The sequence below is a fragment of the Mercurialis annua genome, linkage group LG8 (genome assembly GCF_937616625.2).
Source record: "Mercurialis annua linkage group LG8, ddMerAnnu1.2, whole genome shotgun sequence".
Taxonomy (NCBI): domain Eukaryota; kingdom Viridiplantae; phylum Streptophyta; class Magnoliopsida; order Malpighiales; family Euphorbiaceae; genus Mercurialis; species Mercurialis annua.
The window spans coordinates 6427971-6451933 of record NC_065577.1 but is presented as its reverse complement, the minus strand read 5'-3'; the positions used below and the strand labels follow the sequence as shown (position 1 = coordinate 6451933).

General features: G+C 34.7%; 2 protein-coding genes and 3 long non-coding RNA genes across 5 annotated transcripts; 2 read left to right on the top strand and 3 right to left on the bottom strand.

Annotated features, from left to right (window-relative positions):
• The first annotated feature begins 314 nt into the window (after positions 1–314).
• LOC126659836 (uncharacterized) lies at positions 315–2828 on the top strand. Its single transcript, XR_007635103.2, has 3 exons — positions 315–631; positions 1572–1655; positions 2599–2828. It is a non-coding gene; the product is annotated as an uncharacterized LOC126659836 (long non-coding RNA).
• A 4768-nt stretch (positions 2829–7596) lies between these two features.
• On the top strand, positions 7597–10112 carry LOC126659837 (uncharacterized). Its single transcript, XR_007635104.2, has 3 exons — positions 7597–7913; positions 8854–8937; positions 9883–10112. It is a non-coding gene; the product is annotated as an uncharacterized LOC126659837 (long non-coding RNA).
• Positions 10113–12238: 2126 nt separating this feature from the next.
• On the bottom strand, positions 12239–13192 carry LOC126661263 (uncharacterized). Its single transcript, XR_007635592.2, has 2 exons — positions 12798–13192; positions 12239–12707 (listed from the first exon to the last, which is right to left on the bottom strand). It is a non-coding gene; the product is annotated as an uncharacterized LOC126661263 (long non-coding RNA).
• Positions 13193–13967: 775 nt separating this feature from the next.
• On the bottom strand, positions 13968–18182 carry LOC126662248 (protein argonaute 2-like). The gene is made up of 3 exons (XM_050356169.2): positions 17650–18182; positions 15752–16895; positions 13968–15648 (listed from the first exon to the last, which is right to left on the bottom strand). The coding sequence occupies exons 1-3, from the start codon at positions 18026–18028 to the stop codon at positions 14286–14288; spliced, it is 2886 nt and encodes a 961-aa protein (XP_050212126.1). The 5' UTR covers positions 18029–18182; the 3' UTR covers positions 13968–14285.
• Positions 18183–19236: 1054 nt separating this feature from the next.
• On the bottom strand, positions 19237–22194 carry LOC126661292 (phosphoribosylamine--glycine ligase). Its single transcript, XM_050355113.2, has 4 exons — positions 21844–22194; positions 21097–21470; positions 20409–20939; positions 19237–19883 (listed from the first exon to the last, which is right to left on the bottom strand). The coding sequence occupies exons 1-4, from the start codon at positions 22076–22078 to the stop codon at positions 19467–19469; spliced, it is 1557 nt and encodes a 518-aa protein (XP_050211070.1). The 5' UTR covers positions 22079–22194; the 3' UTR covers positions 19237–19466.
• Positions 22195–23963: the final 1769 nt, after the last annotated feature.

Genomic DNA, 23963 nt, shown 5'->3' with positions numbered 1-23963 from the left:
GGGACTAAGGAAAAGTTGGAATTAAAAATAAGATTAAGTCCCCGAAAAATTAGAAAATGGAATTTTATTGTCCGAAAAATATTAAATAAATAAATTATTGACGGAAATCAGAAATTAAGAAAATAATATTGATAATTTGGATATCAATATTCATAAAAGAAAAATAAGGATGAAAAAGTGACGGAAATCGTCGTTTTCGCTCAAATTGGAAAATTGAGCGTTTTAGCCAAAATTTGGCAAAATCGATTAGCGGAGTTTAAATAGTGAGTTGGCGGAAGAGTATTATTTATTTGGACATAAATAATACGAAATTTATCAAGATTTAACGATTGAGTGATTTTTGGACTAAATTGGACGAAAGGAAAGTTAGGAATCAACTTTTGAGGAGGTGGCAATCATAAGGACCAAGAGGTAACTTTGCCATAAATATATAATGGGATTAGTTGGAGTTTAAACTCAGATTTTTCATTTGAAGAGCAGCCATCAAAATCATCATATCCTTCCTTTAAAAAGCTTTTCATGTAAAAGCTTAAAATCACCATAACTTACTCGTTTCTTGACGGAATTGGACGATTCTTGCGGCCACGGAACGAGGAGGAGGAGCTCTACTGATCAATAACAATTAATTAAGGTAAAAATCACGACTTGGAGTTAGGGTTAGGAGCTGTAATTTTCGGGATTTGATGATTATAGTGGTGATGATGAATTTGAGCTTAGAATTGATGATTTTGGCATATAATTGTTTGATAAAACTGAGTTTAATCGATCAATACGAGATGAGATGAGAGTTGTGTTTTGTGATATGTGTGTGAGGGTTTGAGATGGCTGGCCGGAGGTGGGTGTAATGCCCGGACCTGCTGGACATGGCAGTCCAGCAGGCGCACCACCGTGCTGAATACACGGTGGTGTTGAGCTGCCACGGGCAGCAGCTCTGGTGCGTTGCACCAGAGCATAAACAGCCCTCCCCCTTGATAAAACAGGGGAGGGCGATGGTGAAAGGGAAAGGGCTGATCCGACCCTTTCCCGAGGTCCAAACGATGCGAAATTTTGACGAAAACGTCAAGCTACGTAGCTAGTGTGGTTTGGACATAAAATATGGTTGAAAATGGATAAAAGGGACTAAGGTTTTATTGAATGATATTGGATGGATATAATATGTTCAAGGGCTATTTTAAACATTTAAATTGTTAAGAAATAGAGATATGAGTTAAGCGTTTTACGTTTAACACGTAAGCTTAAAATTGACGCAAAATGCGTAGTTTACATAAAATGCCATAAGGTCGGGTTTAAAAGCTAAAGTGGTTTATGGTTAACATAACCATCAAGAATATATTGGATAAAGATTTTAATAATTGAATTTAAGTTATACGTATTTAAAATGATTAAATACATTATCGGTTTTAAATAAAACCGTTGAAGCTTAAACGCTAAAGTTAATATTAAAAGAATATCAAACTTAAAGATTGAAATAAAATTAAAGAGGGTATTGACCTAAAACTATAAATTAGGTCTATGAATATTATTTATACGTTTATTAGATTTAAACGTATTTAGTGGTGATTGTGTTATAGGCATCGACAAACTACGGATTTGACGATTTTGGCTAAGGGGTTCGGCCAAGACAAGGGAATCGCAAAAGAATTGGAATAGCAAGTGTGAGTATACTTTACTCTCGCGTATTATTACGCTATAATTATATTATTAAATATTTTAATTATAAGTTATAAAAACACATCGCATTATATAATCATTTGTTGTGATTTGTTATTGTATGAACTAAATGGTTATTCTACCGTGAGATACACGGAATATGACTTATTATATATATATTTATATATATAGACAAGTATATATATATATATTAATAGTTTATGTTTGATAATTAAATTGTGAATTGATTTATTATATATTTGAGAATGAATTACATATTTGGTGTTGGATCAAATTGAGTGGTGTTTTGGTTGTTGTTTGTTCTATGTTGAAATTTTGTATATCGTTTTGTTGCTATTTGTTCTATGCTTGAAAATGATGTGTGATCCGAAGAAACAAGCTACCTATTGGGCGTCAATAGGCCGTGTGATCACCGGTGTTTGTAAGAGTCTAGATGTCTGTACTTAGAATTGTTTGACGTGAGCTCAATATATGATTATGAAATGGAATATGTTTGGGTATCGGAAAGGAGGATTATAATTTTGGCAGATACGAGGTAACTCGGTCGAACTATCTCGGGACCCGTATCTGGTGAGTAACTCGGTTGAACTATCTCGGGACTCACACCTTGGGATTAAGCAGTGGCATGATGTAACTCGGTTGAACTATCTCGGGACTATGCCACGTGGTAACGAGTAACTCGGTTGAACTATCTCGGGACCGTACCACTTGGATTACAATGATTTGATATGAATACGATACATGTTAGGAAAGGTTAGGAGTTTAAGATTAAGGTTTCTATCGGATCAATTCTTTGTTTGTAATGTGATAATATTATATTTGTTTAAATAAATGAATTTCAATTGCGATGTTATTTTTGTGGTAATACCGTTAGTAAGGTATATCTCACTCAGCTTAAGCTGACCCCGTGGTTTTTAAACATTTCAGGTACTTAGACTTGGAGTGACTAGAAGTCTATCGTTTTGCCGGGAGTCTGTCTTGCCATGTACAGTCCGACTTCCGTGACCGCTGCAGTAGTACATTGTGTGACCAGTCATGACCTAGGACAATATTATAGTTTTGGAAAATGTTTATAACGATGTTAGATTTACGTAGCCAGTGTTTACAAAATTAAATGCTTCCGTGTTATAACATAATTGCGAAAAATTTATAGTGAATTTCAGGCTTGCTACGGGATTCGGAACTACAATTCCCATTCCCTAGCGCCGGTCGCGACCCTCGATTTTGGGTCGTGACAAAGTTGGTATCAGAGCAGTTGGTCCAGTTACCACTGCCAGTCTATGAAAAGTGTCTGTTTGACCTTAAGTACATAGGAACTACTGCAGCGTATAGAGTCGAGCCTTATTGCCTATATGTAGTTTGTTTAATGTTATAAGCTATCCATTGCCGATTAGAACGTGTGAGTATGAGATTGCTAAGTTTTTAAATGAATGTGATATGCTTAGATAGTTAGTCAAGCTTTAAGTTAGATAGTGCATATCATATGTTAAATTTTTGGATATTGTGGAAAAGTGGTTTGGACAGCAACTCATGATTAAGAATTGTTTTTATTCAACATATCCGAGTAAAATGGAGCTCAGCTACATGCTGTATCAGAAGAGGAGGAAGTGCCTCCTATTTATCAAAATGAATTTCATGTAGATACTGGCAAATGATCAGGAATTCATCAAAATAGTTTTCACACTAATGTCAGAGGATCACCTAAGAGACATGGGAACAGGTACATGTCAGATAGTGACAAATTTTTACAGCTCGGGGTAGGATCATCTTGCCTAAGATGGAAGTTAGTAAGGAAAGTGAGGAAGACCCATCTAAGGAGGGTCCATTAGAGAATCCCGATATTGAAGTATTTGGAAATAGTCAATTTTGGGCTAAGATATTTAGGTACCGTGACATGAGAAATGAGATAATTTGAAAAAAGAATTAGGCCGAGGCGAGAACAAACAGTATCCAAGCACAGATAGAACCTTTTCTAGGGGTACACTTATGATTGAGGCATATACTACTGCATTATGCGTATGGTAAACGCAATGCCTGAGCTTAACAGAGATAGTGATGAAGTCAACCTTAGGTACATTAAGGGATTAGGACCCGACTTTGTGGAGTTATATGACTATGCGTTGGAGTAGTGTGGATCGTTATCCACTAGAGCTCGTCAGATAGCCAGTACTTCGAGTGGAACGATGGTTTTCTTCCACTTTTTTTTTCTTCCGACATGAGATCGATATTTCTTATACTTAGGAATACTGCTCTTAGTATTTGATATGACCCTGAATTGGTGCATAGAAATAGAGGCAGTGTTAGACGCGCCAGAGAACGCGAACGTGGCATTGTGACCCGAGAGAGGGGTAAGACCAATCAGGCACCCCATATACGAAATGATTTCTATGTTTGTGTGCCATACATGTTTATGTGATTGAAATGTTCGAATCGTTTTGCTTTAATATGCGATTGATTTGATTCATGTATTCACGTGAATAGTATAAACTCTGCGTTGCATATTTTATATGGTTAATTTCCTTGTTTTGGTATATGATTGATCATAATTGTGTTTGATCGACATGGCGTGCATATGATAAATAGTATATCGTGTAGGTATTGCCTATTGAAATTGATTATGATAAACTATGTTTATTAGGCTTTATCCTATGCACAATTTATAGTAAAACAATTGAACGAAAAATACATAAAACACATAAAATACATATATCGTCAAACGTAATTCCTAATATTACGTTTTATTTAGTGAGAAGGATGGTAAGTGATTAGAGAACAAAGTTCATTGTGAAGAGTCGATATGTATGCCTAAGGGCTACGAAATACAAGTATGTGATCGAAAAGATGGATCGTAAAGATAAATGGAGATTAGAAGATATAGAGTGAGATGTTTTTGAAGTGTTGGAGAGGAATAGTTTTGGCTGCGAAACACTTAGGCAAGTGTTCGCAGACGACGAAACTTTCAATATCGAAATCATAATAAACGCCAATAAATAATAATAAAAGCCAATAATGTCGCAGAGTGTGTAATCTGGAGGGACTTACAGTTTTGCAAAAGATGTGAAAATCTTATGTTTTTAACTGTGCAATTGTGCTCAGACATCGCATATGGCCAATCATAATCACGTTAGCAATGCATACAATTTTTATACGAAAAATATTTTCTAAATATAGGTCATGCATCATGTTTGTATAACGATTAAAGAAAATGTGATTTTATCGAGCAACTCTTTAGTGATGAGAGCTGTCATCACTCTGAGCCACAATTGTACTAGAGTTTTCAAAGCAATTTGAAATTAAATGAAAAGTTTGAAATGGCCGGCCAAACCAATCAAAGATGATTGGAAATTTTGTTTTGTTTTGTAAGAGAACTCCGATGTAAAGCCCTGCGACAATAATAAAAATATGAACATATGTGATAAAATGTACCCCAATAAAAGAATTGAGCCTAAATAATAATAAAACGTTATGGAATCGATCGAAATAAGTAATAAGAGGTGTCGATGAGATACTTATGATTATACTTACACAAGGGTAAGACGGAGTGAAAGTAAGAAGCGTATAATAAAAAGAATAAAATGTAATGACCCAAAAAGAATGCGGGATATGAGTGGTATTGAGAAGAATTGGATAATATGCGTTTAATGCTTAATACTCGATTAGAGAAAACGAAGAAAGGAAGTAAAATGTGGGATGATAGGCTATTAGAAAAATTCATTACATGAGGATTAAAGTGAAGACATAAGAGAAAATTAGATTCGGTAATGTTGTTCATAAAAAAAGAATTAGGTGGGTGGATTTGATATAAGTATAAAGTTAACCTTGTTGATAATTCGAGTATCAGTAAGAGTTTGATATAAGGATTTACACTTAACCGAGAGTATTTCGCATCGACAAAATTTGAAGGATAATTTATCGACCTTAGATCAAGAGATAAGATCAAAAACACTAGAATGAGGTGTATACGAGGATCGAGAAATACATTAAAAGGAGGAAAAAAAAATTCTATTAAACGATGGTGAAGACGTCACCAGTCTAATATAAGTAATTGACGTCAAAGATTCGGAAGGTGAAGAAGGACACGACATAAAGTAAGTAATGCCTAGCAGGCATTCAACTTCATAAAATTCAACACCAGAAGGCCATGAAGAGAGCGATTGGTATAAAGGGAAATGTATTCCTATATACCATAGGACATCGATAAGAATGTCATTTATAAATATGTACATAATTGGATACGAGTAAGATGGAAAACAACAAGAAAGATGACGTTAGACTTCGATAAACTTCAAGGTTATGTGATGCGAAAAGGAAACAAAGATTATCAAAAAGTATACATGAATAGACAATTGCAAGGTAGGCATCGATGCTACCAAAAGGCAATTTTTGGGTACAAAAGTTAGTGGGGATGCGAAACCTCGTTGAAGTAAGGTAAAAGGAGAATGAACTTCGAGATAAAGTGAAGAATCAACCTTATACTCTACAAGAAGAGTATAAGTGAATATTAAATATAAATGTTAGAAGAGTCGTTGAAAGAAAATAACTTGAAGTTAACTATAACCAAAGGACGCAGTTTCTAAATTGCCCAAACGAGACCACGTTTTGAACTGTGTTTGGACCTCAAAAGTCGATTATTACTAATCGAAATTAATGGATATAAATAGATTGTATTGCATAGGTTGAATTTGGATAATTCAATCAATGCATTGTTAAATTAAATTGGTTGTATTTAAACCCCAAGAGTGAGTGAAAAACACGAAATTAAGGGAAAGATAAAGGTATTGAGATGGTGTCAACTTTGAGAACGTTCTTGAAAGTCAAGGAAATCTCGGAAGTAGGTCGAGTCTTAACGAAAGTTGTGGACGAGATAATAAAATATGGGAATGCTGAATTAAATTCAGCTTAAGACATTTTAAACGCTTGGTTCATCGATTTGAACAATGACTATAAGACCTGCAAGTGCAGCTCCAAAACTACCTCATGGAAGGAATTTCAGCGCAAGTTTTCGACATAGTCGAGGATTATTGAACTCGATGTTCAAACGAAAGTTGAAGATGGTACTGAGGACTATAAGACTGCCAACTTTGTTTAACAAACAAGCTACTCGACAAAAGAAATTTTAAGGGTCAAAGTTGACCAGAAGAGCAATTTTGGATAAGTTAAAAATAACTTAAAATATTAAGTTATTCAATTAAATTGTTCTAAATTAATCAAATTAAGATTTTGATTAATAAATAAAGGAAAATATAAGGACGCTTAAAAGTTGTATCAAGTACGATACAAAAGAGATACGACGACTGAAGTACCGCGGAGAAGCGACAAATCTACGCGTGACAGAAATCACGAAGAAAAACGTATAAGAAGATGGTAGGAAGTTTACCTAGGAAGGTACTTAAAGTATTGGAAAATTCGAGGACGAATTTTTATAAGGGGGGAAGAATGTAATACCCCGTACGTTTGACGTTGCCGAAGTGAGCAACGCAATTTAAATTAGTAGTCATAGCGACTAGAAAAGGGAGTTAGCGAAGGAATTGCGTAATTAAGGACGAGGATAGGTCGATATTCAAATCTAAAGAAGGAATTTCAATATTTGTAACATCTAAAATAATTAAACGGGACTAAGGAAAAGTTGGAATTAAAAATAAGATTAAGTCCCCGAAAAATTAGAAAATGGAATTTTATTGTCCGAAAAATATTAAATAAATAAATTATTGACGGAAATCAGAAATTAAGAAAATAATATTGATAATTTGGATATCAATATTCATAAAAGAAAAATAAGGATGAAAAAGTGACGGAAATCGTCGTTTTCGCTCAAATTGGAAAATTGAGCGTTTTAGCCAAAATTTGGCAAAATCGATTAGCGGAGTTTAAATAGTGAGTTGGCGGAAGAGTATTATTTATTTGGACATAAATAATACGAAATTTATCAAGATTTAACGATTGAGTGATTTTTGGACTAAATTGGACGAAAGGAAAGTTAGGAATCAACTTTTGAGGAGGTGGCAATCATAAGGACCAAGAGGTAACTTTGCCATAAATATATAATGGGATTAGTTGGAGTTTAAACTCAGATTTTTCATTTGAAGAGCAGCCATCAAAATCATCATATCCTTCCTTTAAAAAGCTTTTCATGTAAAAGCTTAAAATCACCATAACTTACTCGTTTCTTGACGGAATTGGACGATTCTTGCGGCCACGGAACGAGGAGGAGGAGCTCTACTGATCAATAACAATTAATTAAGGTAAAAATCACGACTTGGAGTTAGGGTTAGGAGCTGTAATTTTCGGGATTTGATGATTATAGTGGTGATGATGAATTTGAGCTTAGAATTGATGATTTTGGCATATAATTGTTTGATAAAACTGAGTTTAATCGATCAATACGAGATGAGATGAGAGTTGTGTTTTGTGATATGTGTGTGAGGGTTTGAGATGGCTGGCCGGAGGTGGGTGTAATGCCCGGACCTGCTGGACATGGCAGTCCAGCAGGCGCACCACCGTGCTGAATACACGGTGGTGTTGAGCTGCCACGGGCAGCAGCTCTGGTGCGTTGCACCAGAGCATAAACAGCCCTCCCCCTTGATAAAACAGGGGAGGGCGATGGTGAAAGGGAAAGGGCTGATCCGACCCTTTCCCGAGGTCCAAACGATGCGAAATTTTGACGAAAACGTCAAGCTACGTAGCTAGTGTGGTTTGGACATAAAATATGGTTGAAAATGGATAAAAGGGACTAAGGTTTTATTGAATGATATTGGATGGATATAATATGTTCAAGGGCTATTTTAAACATTTAAATTGTTAAGAAATAGAGATATGAGTTAAGCGTTTTACGTTTAACACGTAAGCTTAAAATTGACGCAAAATGCGTAGTTTACATAAAATGCCATAAGGTCGGGTTTAAAAGCTAAAGTGGTTTATGGTTAACATAACCATCAAGAATATATTGGATAAAGATTTTAATAATTGAATTTAAGTTATACGTATTTAAAATGATTAAATACATTATCGGTTTTAAATAAAACCGTTGAAGCTTAAACGCTAAAGTTAATATTAAAAGAATATCAAACTTAAAGATTGAAATAAAATTAAAGAGGGTATTGACCTAAAACTATAAATTAGGTCTATGAATATTATTTATACGTTTATTAGATTTAAACGTATTTAGTGGTGATTGTGTTATAGGCATCGACAAACTACGGATTTGACGATTTTGGCTAAGGGGTTCGGCCAAGACAAGGGAATCGCAAAAGAATTGGAATAGCAAGTGTGAGTATACTTTACTCTCGCGTATTATTACGCTATAATTATATTATTAAATATTTTAATTATAAGTTATAAAAACACATCGCATTATATAATCATTTGTTGTGATTTGTTATTGTATGAACTAAATGGTTATTCTACCGTGAGATACACGGAATATGACTTATTATATATATATTTATATATATAGACAAGTATATATATATATATATTAATAGTTTATGTTTGATAATTAAATTGTGAATTGATTTATTATATATTTGAGAATGAATTACATATTTGGTGTTGGATCAAATTGAGTGGTGTTTTGGTTGTTGTTTGTTCTATGTTGAAATTTTGTATATCGTTTTGTTGCTATTTGTTCTATGCTTGAAAATGATGTGTGATCCGAAGAAACAAACTACCTATTGGGCGTCAATAGGCCGTGTGATCACCGGTGTTTGTAAGAGTCTAGATGTCTGTACTTAGAATTGTTTGACGTGAGCTCAATATATGATTATGAAATGGAATATGTTTGGGTATCGGAAAGGAGGATTATAATTTTGGCAGATACGAGGTAACTCGGTCGAACTATCTCGGGACCCGTATCTGGTGAGTAACTCGGTTGAACTATCTCGGGACTCACACCTTGGGATTAAGCAGTGGCATGATGTAACTCGGTTGAACTATCTCGGGACTATGCCACGTGGTAACGAGTAACTCGGTTGAACTATCTCGGGACCGTACCACTTGGATTACAATGATTTGATATGAATACGATACATGTTAGGAAAGGTTAGGAGTTTAAGATTAAGGTTTCTATCGGATCAATTCTTTGTTTGTAATGTGATAATATTATATTTGTTTAAATAAATGAATTTCAATTGCGATGTTATTTTTGTGGTAATACCGTTAGTAAGGTATATCTCACTCAGCTTAAGCTGACCCCGTGGTTTTTAAACATTTCAGGTACTTAGACTTGGAGTGACTAGAAGTCTATCGTTTTGCCGGGAGTCTGTCTTGCCATGTACAGTCCGACTTCCGTGACCGCTGCAGTAGTACATTGTGTGACCAGTCATGACCTAGGACAATATTATAGTTTTGGAAAATGTTTATAACGATGTTAGATTTACGTAGCCAGTGTTTACAAAATTAAATGCTTCCGTGTTATAACATAATTGCGAAAAATTTATAGTGAATTTCAGGCTTGCTACGGGATTCGGAACTACAATTCCCATTCCCTAGCGCCGGTCGCGACCCTCGATTTTGGGTCGTGACAGTGCAGCCGCATAACCTCCCACTAGTCTACCTGAATAAAAAGGCAGGAATGTCGATAGGTACGTAGATAGAACAATGGAAAAGGTGGATCCAGCGGCATTTGGAGATTGTTTAGGGAAGTATATCCGAGTTAGGGTGAAAATCAACATATCCAAACCCCTCAAAAGGGGCATGAAGGTGAAGACTGATAACTAAGAAAACACGGCCACCGTCGTATTCAGATATAAAAACATCATGAGCTCTGTTTTAACTTAGGCATTCTAGGACACCCTATCCTAGAATGCCATATCTAGCAAGGGCATGTTCTAAAATATTCTGATATGATTAGAACAATGACAATATTATCTATGTGCGTGTGTAATAGATGTATGTTCTTAATTTGTAATGTGTATGTTATGGTCCAAATAAAGATCAAAATAACCATAAATAAACGTAACAGATAAGTTATGCTAAGGCATATTCAATAACAAGATTTGAGATACGAGGTAACTCGGTAGAACTATCTCGTAACCTATATCTCACCAATACTCGATAAAAGTTCTCTGGACTCATATAATAAGAAAAATTAAATGTAGTATATCGAGAACCAATACGAGAACGATAACTATGATATGAAACAAGATACATCGGTTGACTTTGCTATCGATGTCAGACGTGTAAATTACATTGGTTGGCTTGGCTATCGGTGTCAGATGATCGAAAACACATTGTTTGGCTTGGACTATCGATGTCAGGTGATTGAAAACATATCGGTTGGCGTGGCTATCAATGTTAGGTGATCGAAACACATCAGTTGGTTTTGCTATCGATGTCAAACAAGAAAAATTAAAGAAAGTTAACATAAAAAAGGATTAAATACGAATCGATTTATGAACTTGGAGTATGATTTGAAAAGACGTTATTTCACATAAAGCGGTTTTAAAACGTTTTTACCCTTTATGTAATATTTGTTTGTAATATCGTGAACTCACTCAGTTTTATACTGACCCCGTTGTCCCTTCCATTTTTCAGGTATAGTAAGTATTAATTTGAAGAAGAAGGCTTCTGAAGTTTTAATTCCTTGGGAGTTTCTTTATACGGGATTTGAAAGAAAAACTTTCATTTTAGACATCCGCTGTAGTCTAGAACTCCTTCACTGTGTATTTATATTTAAGCATTTTAACTCTTATGATTGTTTTAAATGGGGTTACATACATGTATGAAATTTTTCTATGAAAGTATAATCAATTTAAAAAGCGAAAAATTTATAGTGTTTTAAGGCTTGCTACGGGTTTCAGAGCTACTACTCCCATTCTCTTGCGCCGGTCGCGGATCATAAATTTGGGTCGGAAAAAAGTTAATACAATCTATATACCAAACAATCCAATCCATATACAAACAATTCAATCTAGTACACTATAATTTGATCTGATATAATTCAATCCAATACTATACAATTCAAGCCAAACGTATATTTTTTAGTTATTATTATTATTTTATTAAAATAGATATATATTATTTTTTATGTTGAACGAATACTTATTAAGTATTATTAAATTTTTATTTTAAATGATAAAAAATAAAAATTAACAATGGTTTGAATTGAATTAAAAAAAACAATTATTAAAACAAACGAAATTTTAAGTTTGGTTTGAAAATGTGCCAAAACAGTATAATTGGTGGGTTTATTAAGGTTTAATCATTCAAAAATGCGACAGCTTTTCAAATTTTTCGTTGACGGCCTCATATTCAAAAAAATCCTCAATTTAAACCTAGTTCTCAATTTTTAGTTTCAATTACAGTCATTTGTCTAAATTAGAGTAAAAAAAATTAAACACACTCTTCATATTGCTTTGACTTTTAATTTTTTATGATAAAATTATTAATACATTAAGAAACAATATAAACGACATTTTCACTTTACTATGAACAAATGATTATATGAAATTGAAAAATTAAGTAAAATAAATTTTTTGGAAGTTGAGGTCATAAACGAAAAAAGACGAAAAGAATGAATAATTTTAAACAACTAAGCCTTTTAATAATATTCCAAGTATGCATAACAAGATAGTCAAAACCCACCAGAATCAAGTGATGGTATACTATGGTACTCGACAACTAATATTTTTCAAACAAAGGGTCAATTCACCCCCTCAACTTGGCACGAAATATCAAATAAGTCATTTTAGACGTTTTTGGGTCAAACAGACCCGCAACTTGCGTTTTTCGCTCAAATCAGCCCCTCTGACACAAAAACACTCCTAAAAGAGAGTGGGATTGTTAATTACAAAAATTAATCAAAATTTAGTACTAATTAAATACAGTAAGAACTCTAATTAACACTAATTAACACTAATTAAACTTAATTAAACCTAACCCTAATCCACCGATGGAAACCGCCGCCGCCGCCCCTATCAAAGGTAACCGCCGTCGAACTGCCCCTAATCTAACAATTACCGTTGTCACCTTCCTCCACCAATTTCCACCACCAACTTCCACCAAGCTTTCAAGCTGCCGCCGTTCAGTTCAAACAACCACTGTCACGCAATTTATCAGTTCACACACACCAACAACAAAATCAGTAAAATTAAAAGCATAAATCAAAAGCTGTTGCTCGTCGTTCTCACTGTTGCTTATGCTCTTGTCCCCGCCGTCGAACTCACAAGGCAGATGATATGGAGGAGAAGCGGAGGAGGAAGAAGTTGACGGCAGTTTAAGAAGCAACGCCGGTACCAGCGCCTTGTCCACCAACATCAGTAGCAGCGGAAACGGATCGGACGAAAGAGGCTGTAGCGGCGGACGAACAGAAACGACATCGGTGGATGAACGGAAGCATTAACAATTTTCTCCTCCGGAAGCATCAGCTAACGAACGAACGAAGAAGAAGAGAGGCCATTCTAGCTGTTGATTCATTAAGAATAAAAGGACGGCGGTGAAGGTGGTAGAAAGTTTGAAGGCGGCTGAAATGTGAAGAAGAAGTAAAATAATAAGGTTTAAGCTAAAATATGAAAAAAGTGTTGTAAGATTCTTCAATTTTTATTTGAAATTTAATTTAACTTTTGAAGTTTACAAATATAAGGATTATAAATGAAAATTAAGAGTTATTAAATGTTAATTTAAAAAATAAAATAAAATTAAGGATCATTTCAAACTTTTTTACATTTTAAATTGGAGAGTGTATCTCACTCAAGGAAGTGAGAGTGGGGGAGGGCCTTTTTGATGTTAAAGTGCTAAGTTGCGGGTCTATTTGACCCAAAAACGTTCAAAATGACTTATTTGATATTTCGTGCCAAGTTGAGGGGGTGAATTGATCCTTTGTTCAATATTTTTCATTAGTTCTTCTACGTCCTGCAACTTCATCTATGCTGGTGTGATTACCCTATAAATCCAACAAAAATTAATGACATGACATGAAAAGTACTGCAGCAACTAAGCAATTTAAAATTTGTTTTCCATGAAAAAAGATAAGCTTATTACCTCCCAAAGGTTTGTGAAGAGAATGGTATGTCAGAAAACCAGCTTCCGGGTCTTTTAGTAGATCATCCACCATTTCCGCAACTGCGTCCCTCCGCTCCATTCGACTCCCCGTCTCATAATCAAAACTTCGATAAATTTCATTGTTGTCAATTTCATCAACAAAATTCCCATATCGTGTTTCGCTTTGGTGATTAATTCCAGGAATCATCAGGATTCCATAATAGCATAAAATGAAAATAAAAAATGGAAATGATGATGGGAAATGACTTCTATTCACCGGCAAGCAATAATCAAACCAAATCTTTAAAATTTTCAGCCAGTTCAACAAAAACATGTCATTAAAAATGCTAGAACATATTTCAAATGATCAAAAGTTTCGATAACAGATTGTTACGGAGTCGTACAGACAACTTTATGGAATTCAAATACCAACTGACACACAAGCAAGAACACATCTACTCCTCCAACTTCAGATGGTCTGCACAGGCCAATATGAGGTTTGGAGGAAACACAAAACACAAAAACGATAAACCAAAACGGACTTGGAGCGCATTAGATTCACGCACAAACAGCTTTTCCGATCTTTATAAGATCGGCCAACTTGGCGATGTTGATTAGACATACTGAGATGAAATTCCTCAAAGGAAGAACATAGAGTTCTCCAAGTTAGGGTGCAGCTTGAAAGGCTGCTTAGCCGATGATGATGTTAAAGGTGAAGACTGATTTCTCTCGAGCGTATTGTAGTAAAGTCGACCTCTAAAAGCCGCACGATCAGCATAAACCACCGGAGGAACAAGTGAGACCGGCTTGGTGCATTGAGCAGAAGTGAAGCAAATGCCAAAAATGAACTCTTGTAGTTCCTCAGGAGTAAGGTCAATCTCATTCTCCAGAACCTGGTAGTGAGCTGGCTTGCTAGTCCCAATTTGACCAAAATGGCTGCAAAGATAAAAATTCGACATTGACAGACTAGTAATTACTGAATCCACCACAGTTCCCGGAGGTACATTTTCGTCTTTGTCACTGTCTAAGAACAATCGAGTGGTGTGGCGCTTCTGCGCAACAATTAGAGTGATGGCTGGGAAGTATTTAATCGATTTAAAGGCTTCCTTAATATCCTTCAACTCTTCGTAGAGAACCATATCAAACTGGCTCTCGCTTACTCCATCACGGAATACAACGATCTTCTCCGGTTTAGCTTGATTTTTCTGAGCATAAATTTTCACAAGTTCCAAACACATACCTCCGAAATTCAGAATTTTCTCTGCACGATGATCTTGAGCATAAATTCGTGCACTATACTGATTTGCAGCTGGCCAGTTCATGGTGGCAACGACAGCTGATATGGAAGGACTTGTCGAGTTGTATGAGGCAGGATGATTGACATCAGCTCCAATAAACATGATGTGGCCTTCACCTTGCAAGCACCGAGGCTGCTTTAAAAGCTCCACATTGCTGCCTCCAAGTTTCGCATTTATCTTTAATGCTAGATTCGTGAGAAACTGGGGATTTGGCTTGACCGTGTTTGCCGATAAACAACATTGCGTTTTGATGCCAATTTTGGTCTCACATATCCATTTAATATTGCTGTAACCAGAATCCTCCTTTGGCAGCACACAAACAAGAATCTGTAAATGGCTAATGCTTTTGAGCAGCTGATGAAGACCATTGATATCATATAGTAGCTTTGTATCACACTTATAAGGGACGACGATATGATCTTCCATGTGGATATCAATCCTTTTGCTCTGATTCTTCAGCTCTTTGATGAAGTAATCGAGATTAGAATTGCTGAAATTCAGCACTCCCCATAACCGAATTGGTTCGCTGTGAATCACTGTGTTTCTATTAAGGGTCCACTGGCATTTCTCTCTATTCACAGTTGCCTTCTTCCATCTTCCTCTTGAATTGCCAAGTTTCAATTCTGGTGGCACAAGAACCCGACCATTAACTTTTGTCATATACATATCAACTCCGATTTCGAAGTTTTTGCTGATATCTCCACTGCAAAGATAAAATAAAGAAATTCACAATTGCACATATGATATATTTCTTTCCAACATAAAATTCAAAGTCAGAAATGGAAAATAAATTTTTATTTACTCACCCACAAGGTCCATCACTTGATTTTATCATGTCAAGTATAGTGTTCTCTCTATTATTTGGCGAAGCTAGAGAAATGCCCCTCAAATCCCGAGATTGATATTTGTTGAGATTCTCTATTGGAAACCTCTGACCCTCAACAATGCTGCAGAACTCCATAGGAACATAGTTTATTCTGTTGTTTTTCCCTAAATCAAGGCACGGTATATTTTTGTGCAAGATATTCTTGTTGTATTTTTCTTTGAAATAGTCGACGAGCCTATATTTCCTTTCAGAACCCTTATCAAAAGGGAAGGTTATATCCTGTGTGTTATCATCAGTTAAACAAGCAATTTTGAACTTCTGAGAGGTAGATCTGTAATTAATAGTCACTTTCAATCCTTTCAAAGCTTTTTCAACGTTTGTCCTCGATTCCATGAAATTGTTCAATTTAAAGCCTTGAATATGCTCCTTCAGGAAGTCAAGAACCGGCATTGGTTTGTGTAATGGCAGAACCGAGTAGTCCAGACATAAGGCTAGACCCTGAGATGTCGGCTTAAGGGTGTGTTTGATTCCTCTAGAAGCTGTGATTCCGCCACCAAGATTATCCTCAGGATAAGGCGTGATAGGATGGAAAATCCGACCAGCATAAATCATTTTCCTCATTGGATTCTCCTTCATGATCACATCCAGAGCTTGCAGTACATCACGAGGGATCAAATCAATCCTGCCACTTAAGTAATAATCCAACCTGTCGCATTTCAGCTCATTCACAAGCTGAACTTCAACAACAAATGAGCGAAGCCTTAATCCGTCATTCTCAGATAATTCGACCTTAAATTTGCCTGTAGGTAATCGGACTTTGCTGAAAATATTCTTTTCACCATCATATACAGTCATCGATAAAGGGAACCGGCTAGGATCATCCGAGAATAGCTTGTTCCTGATGATAGATAAAAGAGCCTTCGGGACATCCATAGGCAGCAGACCAGCCTTGGCAGTTACATCTGGTTTAATGTCAAAATCGTAGTGTCCTATGATGGTCTCCGGGTTGTAGTTAACCAGAAAATGATTAACTCGAAGACTTATTGTTCGGACATGATTGTGGCCTGCATTAATATCATATGCTGGAGAAACTTGTAATGATTGCATTTGTGAAACAATGCGCTCTGTAGAAAAACAAAACAAAAAGAAAAGAATGAAAATTGTTGCTATTATGAAGTATGAACTACTGTAAATAGCAATGTTCCGAATATGAGAGTTTCATGTTCCAATCTTAACTTATTTACAACATCTTTACATAACTTGATCTTTCTTTATAAAACATAGCTTAATTTATTAAAATACAGATTGTATTAGCTAAACCATATGTCGAATTAGCTCATTGCGTCTTGTCTTTTTTATTAAGGCGCCTACGCCCCTACAAGGTACTCGCCTACGACCCTACGGCTATGTTTGAACGCTATGTTTGGTTCATGGAATGGAATAGCATGGAATAGAATACTTATACCATAAGAAATGAAATAACCATTTTTTAGTTTTCAGGAGTATACTTATTCCACAATGGAATAACAATTTCATGGAAGCAAAGAATAGTGATTCTATATGCAATAGCTATTCCATTCCGCACCTATTCCATGAACCAAATATGGCCTTCGCCTACGATCCTACGAGGTAATCCCAATTAACTACACGACCTAATTTTATTAATTAAACAGTTTCTTGTTTTCAAACTACTTGGATTACAATCCAAGCAATTAGTGGCAGTTGAATTTAAGTGTGAATAATCAAATCAATCTTAACAGGTTATCATATTAATAAATTACAATCATAACAAAATATAATCAATCAAATATTTCATTTTCTAAATCACTAAATAATAAGCAAAACTTCATTAAGCATCAGATAATGAACAGAGCATACCCTGGCTACTAGTAGAGCCTCTTCCACTTCCAACTCCTCTTCCACTACTACCGCCGCGATATCCACCATCACGGCCACCGTGTTCGTAACTCAAACCTCCACGGCCGCGACCGCCGCGGACGCCGTGTTCGTAACTCAAACCTCTACCGCCGCGACCGCCGCGATTCCCACGGCCACCGCCAGTACTGAAACTCGGCTGCTCCTGCTGTTGATATTGATCATGACGACGGTACTCCTGATCAATCGTATCATCATCACGATCACCGCCTCGACCGCGACCACCGCCTCGACCGCGACCACCGCCGTAATCGTCATTTCCCGCACCTCTCCATCCGCCTCTCCCTCCGCCGCGTCCTCGTGCTCGTCCTCTATAGTCCATATTGATTACTAAAGAAAACTGTAATTTGTACAAATTCGTTTAGGATTGAAGTATTTATAAGCAATTTATTGGGGAAGAAGAATCCAATGGGGTTTTACTTGCTCTGTAAGTTCTTGAAGAAAAAGCAGTTATACGCAAGAAAATGAATTCCAAACGGTGCCAAAAACCGCTTAAATATATACCTTCTCTATGTGGGAAATTTTTAAGATAGTAATTTAAAAAAAAAAAAAGGATATTTTTTCCTTTAAAAGTATAAAAGGATTAAAAGATCAATCCGGTCTTTAAATTTACATTTTAAAGTTAAATATATTTAAATTTTTTTTGAATTAATTAGATTTTTAATTTTGTGATTTTGAGGTTAAATGAGTCAATTTTTAATTTTATTAGCTAAAAATTTTTGGTTAGCTAATTAGATTATCAAATTTTTACTATTTATATCAAATAATCTCAAAATTATATATCTTAAATGAGGATTTATTTAATTGTATGACACAAATTGAGGACCTACTTAGTAAAAGTGGTCTATTTTAATTATAAAAATACAAATTTAAAAATTTAACTAACCTAAAATAAATTAATATATATAATATATAGTAATTACTTATCCAAAGACTGAATTTCATTAACAAAGATTCTAAAACTTAACCGTTAAGCCGATTTAATTTCCCTAAAAAGGAATTACTATTACATGTACATTTTCTTTATGTGGAAATTAAAGAATATGAATTTAAAAACAGCATTGATGGTGGAACCTGTTTAACTGGTTCCATTAGTCCCTTAAATAAATCATTTTAATTTTTTATTTACATCAGTATCTTTAATGTTTTATTGGTGTAAATTCCAGCCAAAATTTCAATCTGATTGAATTTTTTTTTTTTTTTAAGCAGACACAAATTTTTAATTGAGCCACTAGATCATACAATTTTATTTTGTTATGCGGTAAAACTTGATATATAAATAGGTGACATGAAACTATCTCAACCATCGATATATTTTTTTTTTTTGCCGGAATCATTGATATACATTGACACGGATCAATCTAAGATGAATGGTTTAGATGTTAATAGCTTATATTGTTTTAGTGTCATATATAACATTAGAACAATAGCAACGGCTAGAACTGGTTAATCATTGCCTGTGGATTTTATGATTGTTTCAGAAATTTTCTTTTCTATTTCAGAATTTCTACAAAAAATCCTAACAGTGCATGATCCAAAATTTGATCAATTTATCTGGCTATTATTCATTGTAAGAAATGGAGATTAATTTATCAGTAGACTGATATACAAGATACATGAGGCACATCTTTAGACACAAGAACAACCCCAAGGGATCAATCTTTCTAGTTTCTATTTAATTTCTTTTCACCGGAAGGCCTCGGTCGATCACCATTTCTCTTTCATAAACAATTTGATCGCTCCCGGTCGGATAACCAAAATCAATTACCCGGTGCAAATTGTTTTTCGGGAAGCGCTCGCCACCCAATATCGCGCCGATAGAAACCTTTAGGCCAGTTGATTTCCTCAACTGCCCGATATGCTTCATCTCTTGCCTCTTCAAGATCTCTTCCCTTGGCAGTAACACCAAGAACACGGCCCCCGGTAGCGATGAAGTTTCCGTCTGCGTCCAAAGAGGTTCCAGCATGGAATATTTGCACTGTTGGAGCTACATTTGCAGCTTCTTCAAGGTTTTTAATCACAGTCCCCTTCTCGTAGGACCCGGGGTAGCCTTTACTAGCCATTACCACTACCATGGCTGACCCTGAAGACCAGTTCAGGGTTATTCCATTTAACTCTCCTCGACACGCTGCTAGGAGAACTTGTGCCAAATCAGATTCCAAACGAACCATTAGTACCTGAAAATTAAAACCGGTCAACAGAAACCCGCATAAAGTTTAGACCTTGGCTATCTAAATAGATATTTCTGTAAAAGAAATGTGGAAATAAGATATAAAGATATCTAAAATTAAAAATATTTAATTCCGATAGCTAAATAAAACAATTATCACAATACATTGTAAATATTGATATATAACAAATCAAAAAATCATTAATTTTATCGAAATAAACAAACGAAGATAAAGAGAAAAGGCAAAAGCTATAAATATGACTAATTTAAGAAACAATCTGATCATGGATTTCTTAGGCACAACTGAGAAGGTTTACTTTTAATTAACTCTATCATAAACATGTCGAAGAGTAACAATGGATCTATAATGCTATTGTCAAAAATACTTTTTGTACAAGTGAAAAAGAAGACTTTGGTTACGGAAAAACATACAAGAAAACTTCATGATTTTTACATACAGCATTTTTTTAATATGTAATCAAGAGCAATTCTATATCAGCTTATGAAATGCTCATATGGGTTTGAGACTAACCTGACACTCAGGATCTCCAAAACGGACATTGTACTCAATCAGCTTAGGTAAGCCGGACTTCTTCTCAATCATTAGCCCAGCATACAGAACTCCAACAAACTTGCAACCTTCTGCTGCCATTCCTCTCACTGTCGGGCGAATAATAGATTCCATAACCACGGACTGAAGTTCTCTTGTCAATACTGGTGCTGGCGAGTATGCCCCCATGCCACCAGTATTTGGCCCTGTATCACCATCCCCTACACGCTTATGGTCCTGAGCAGATTCTAACGGAATGGCGGTCTCTCCATCCACTAGTGCAAAGAAAGATGCTTCTTCTCCTTCCAAATATTCTTCAACAATGACGCGGCTGCCTGCAGAACCAAATGTACTTTTCACGAGCATTGAGTCAACAGCCTCATTTGCCTCCTCCAATGTCATAGCGACAATTACACCTTTTCCAGCAGCCAATCCATCTACTTTGATAACAATAGGTGCTCCTTGAGCCTGAATATAGTCTTTTGCAGCCGACGGATCTGTGAATGTTTTATACTAAAAGAAAATATCAAATCATTGAAATAAGAAATTCGCTCAGAAGAAGTTTTGTGCAATTACGATATTACCTACAGTTTGAACTAATGAAACAGCAACAGTATAAACCTTAGCACTAACCATCTTTAATATATCTCAAAAGTGATGAAAAAGATACCTTGGCAGTAGGAATGTTGTACTTGTCACACAAGCTCTTCATGAAATTCTTTGAACCCTCTAAAGCCGCCGCCTCTGCCGATGGACCAAATGTGGGGATTCCAACCTTTACTAGATCATTTGCAAGGCCAGCAACCAGAGGCGCCTCAGGTCCAATAACAACCAGTCCTACACCCCATTTGCGGCAGAAAGAGATCACAGCTCCGCTATCAGAAATATCAAGGTCCGAGATACAAGTAGCATTCCCAGAATTGGAAATCCCTGCATTGCCAGGGGCACAGAAGACAGCATCACAAGACGGAGATCGTTGCAAGGCGTAGCAAAGGGCGTGCTCTCTTCCTCCTCCACCAATAACCAACACAACCACCCTCTCTTCTGCAACATGAACAAATAAGTAATCAACAAAACAAAGACAGAGGACATTAATCATTGTAACCCCGTCAATATTTAATATCCATCTATTATACAAAACAAAAATCGAAGCAAATAACTACAGGTTAATGCTCTAGCTAAATGTGACATTATCCCACCTATCTAATCCACACTACAAAACTGAAAGCTATGAACTTTTAGTTCAACAAAATAATAATTTGATAATCCCATCCAGCAATCACAAAGTACATGACTACCCACTAATAATTTCCAAAATTTCCACAGATAATAACCAAAATAAAACAATAAAACGCCATATTTTTCAGAAAAATACAAACTTTAACAGCTTAAAAAAATACAAAAACTTAGTTTTTACCGGAAAAACCATTGATATGGGTACCAGCTGAAACTGAAGAAACTGATCTGACACCCTTAATTACATGCCCAGAATCCCTGAAATTAGTTTTAAAGCTGATGGGTCTATCAAATAAATAAGAATTGGCGTTGCTAAAAGAGGAGCAGGAACTGATTGAAAATCGAAAAGAATTGAGATTTTTGCGGTGAGAGTTGAGTTTAAGAGAGGGTATAGGGTTTAAAGCAAGGGAAGTCATCTTCTTTAGAGTGTTTAGAGTGGGAATTGGGTTCAATTGTTGAAATTAGGAGAAGGGTTTTGAAAGAGTGGCGGGGTTTAGTTTGTATCTGTCACTCAGGTTTAAACTTAACTTAAGAGTTTGTTTAGATAGGTATAGATTTAAATTTAGAATTTCGATTTTCAAATTTTATATTTTAAATTCAAAGATAAATTAAAATTCAAATATTTTTGAATTGTTGTAATCTTTTTCAAAACTTTTAATTTTTATAATAATAGTATAATTTTAACATTTTGTTGTGATTTTAGCTGTTTTTTTCAATTAATTCAATTTTCTCACATGTTTACCCTAATGTGATACCTATTATTTTCGTGTACTTTTTTGGGTTATTTTTTGTTTTTTAGTTAAATTATCAAAAAAATAGATAATTTATACTTAAATTTTAAGATTTTATAAATATTAGAACTTAAATTTTAAAATTTTGAAAATGAATTTTGCTAATTACTGAGTTAATTTTTATATTCAACTAAAAATTGCTTAGTATCTTTCAAATACAGATGGTATACTGTTTGAATTCTAAACTTGAGACAATTAAATTGATTGGAGCAATAATTGCTAAAATTGTAATGAAATGTTAAAATTAGGCTATTATTATAAAAATTAAAAGATTTAGATAAAATTTCAACTCATAAACATTTGGATTTATTTGCTATTATGTCTTGTATTTATGAAATTTAAATTTTTTATTGGGATCTAAAAAAATTAAACTCTTCTCAATATAATGTTTAAATATTAATTAGTTTTAAATATAAAAATAAAATTAGTGTTTTATTGAAAATAGAGGTGGCAATAGGACGGGATGGAGATGGGGAAGCTATCTCCATCCACATTCCCGCTTCTATGCATATCCTCGTATTTAATTGATGTGAATTAATTTATTTCCATCTCCATTTTCATCCTCGTGAATTCTTCATCCCTCCCACATCTCCGTATAATTTAAATATAATATTTAAATAATTTTATTATTTTTATGAAACACTTTAAAAAAAATAAACTATTCAATACCACCAATAATATTATATATGAAAATAAATTTTTTGTAAAAAATAAAAATTATATTAAATTATTAGAAATTATGAATAATATATTAAAAATTATAATATAAATTATATAAAAGCAGACCGAATTTTTGTGGGGATGGGGATGGGAATCTCCATATTAACAGGAATTTCCTACTCCATTAGATGCGGATCCCCATAAAAGTCGGAAAATCCCCGTCCCATTACCTTCTCCCAGTGAGTTATTCAGTCCTGTGTTTCTAGTTTTGTGCTTTTGCTATCTCAGCAAGAGTGTCTTTTGTTTTGCTGGGTTGTGGCTAGGGGTGAGCATGATTCGGTTCGGTTTGGTTTGATTTAGTAAATTCCAAAATCAAACCATATTTTAAAGGAAAATATAAAAACCAAACCACGCCAAATATTTACGTAAAATTTCGGTTCGGTTAACCAAACTTTAACATCGGTTTCGGTTCGGTTTGGTTCAGTTTGATTAATACAGATTCAGATAAATATTATATAATTATACGTAAAAATTAAAATTATACGTAATAATTTTTACTTATATGTGTGTGTTAGTTTATATATTTTATTTTCATATATGTTATACACACGTATTATATTTATATATAAATATTTCAATAAATAAATTTTATATTTATTTATATATATATATATATAAATATTAATAAAAATAATATTATTGTAAACTTCGGTTTTTCGGTCGGCTCGGTTAACCACTAGTTAAAACCAAACCAAAACCAAAAACCATACTTTTTTATAATTTAAAATCAAAACAATCTATTTTAATCATTTTAACCAAACCAAAATTAATTTCGGATTGGTTTGGATCA

Excerpts from the sequence above, each read along its gene's own strand:
- LOC126662248 (XM_050356169.2), bottom strand. The coding sequence starts at position 18,028 with ATGGACTATAGAGGACGAGCACGAGGACGCGGCGGAGGGAGAGGCGGA. Across the intron at positions 16,896-17,649 it reads AGGCTCTACTAGTAGCCAGG|AGCGCATTGTTTCACAAATG; the intron begins GTATGCTCTGTT and ends GTTTTTCTACAG. Across the intron at positions 15,649-15,751 it reads TCAAGTGATGGACCTTGTGG|TGGAGATATCAGCAAAAACT; the intron begins GTGAGTAAATAA and ends TTATCTTTGCAG.
- LOC126661292 (XM_050355113.2), bottom strand. The coding sequence starts at position 22,078 with ATGACTTCCCTTGCTTTAAACCCTATACCCTCTCTTAAACTCAACTCT. Across the intron at positions 20,940-21,096 it reads ACAACATTCCTACTGCCAAG|TATAAAACATTCACAGATCC; the intron begins GTATCTTTTTCA and ends ATTTTCTTTTAG. Across the intron at positions 19,884-20,408 it reads TTGGAGATCCTGAGTGTCAG|GTACTAATGGTTCGTTTGGA; the intron begins GTTAGTCTCAAA and ends TTTAATTTTCAG.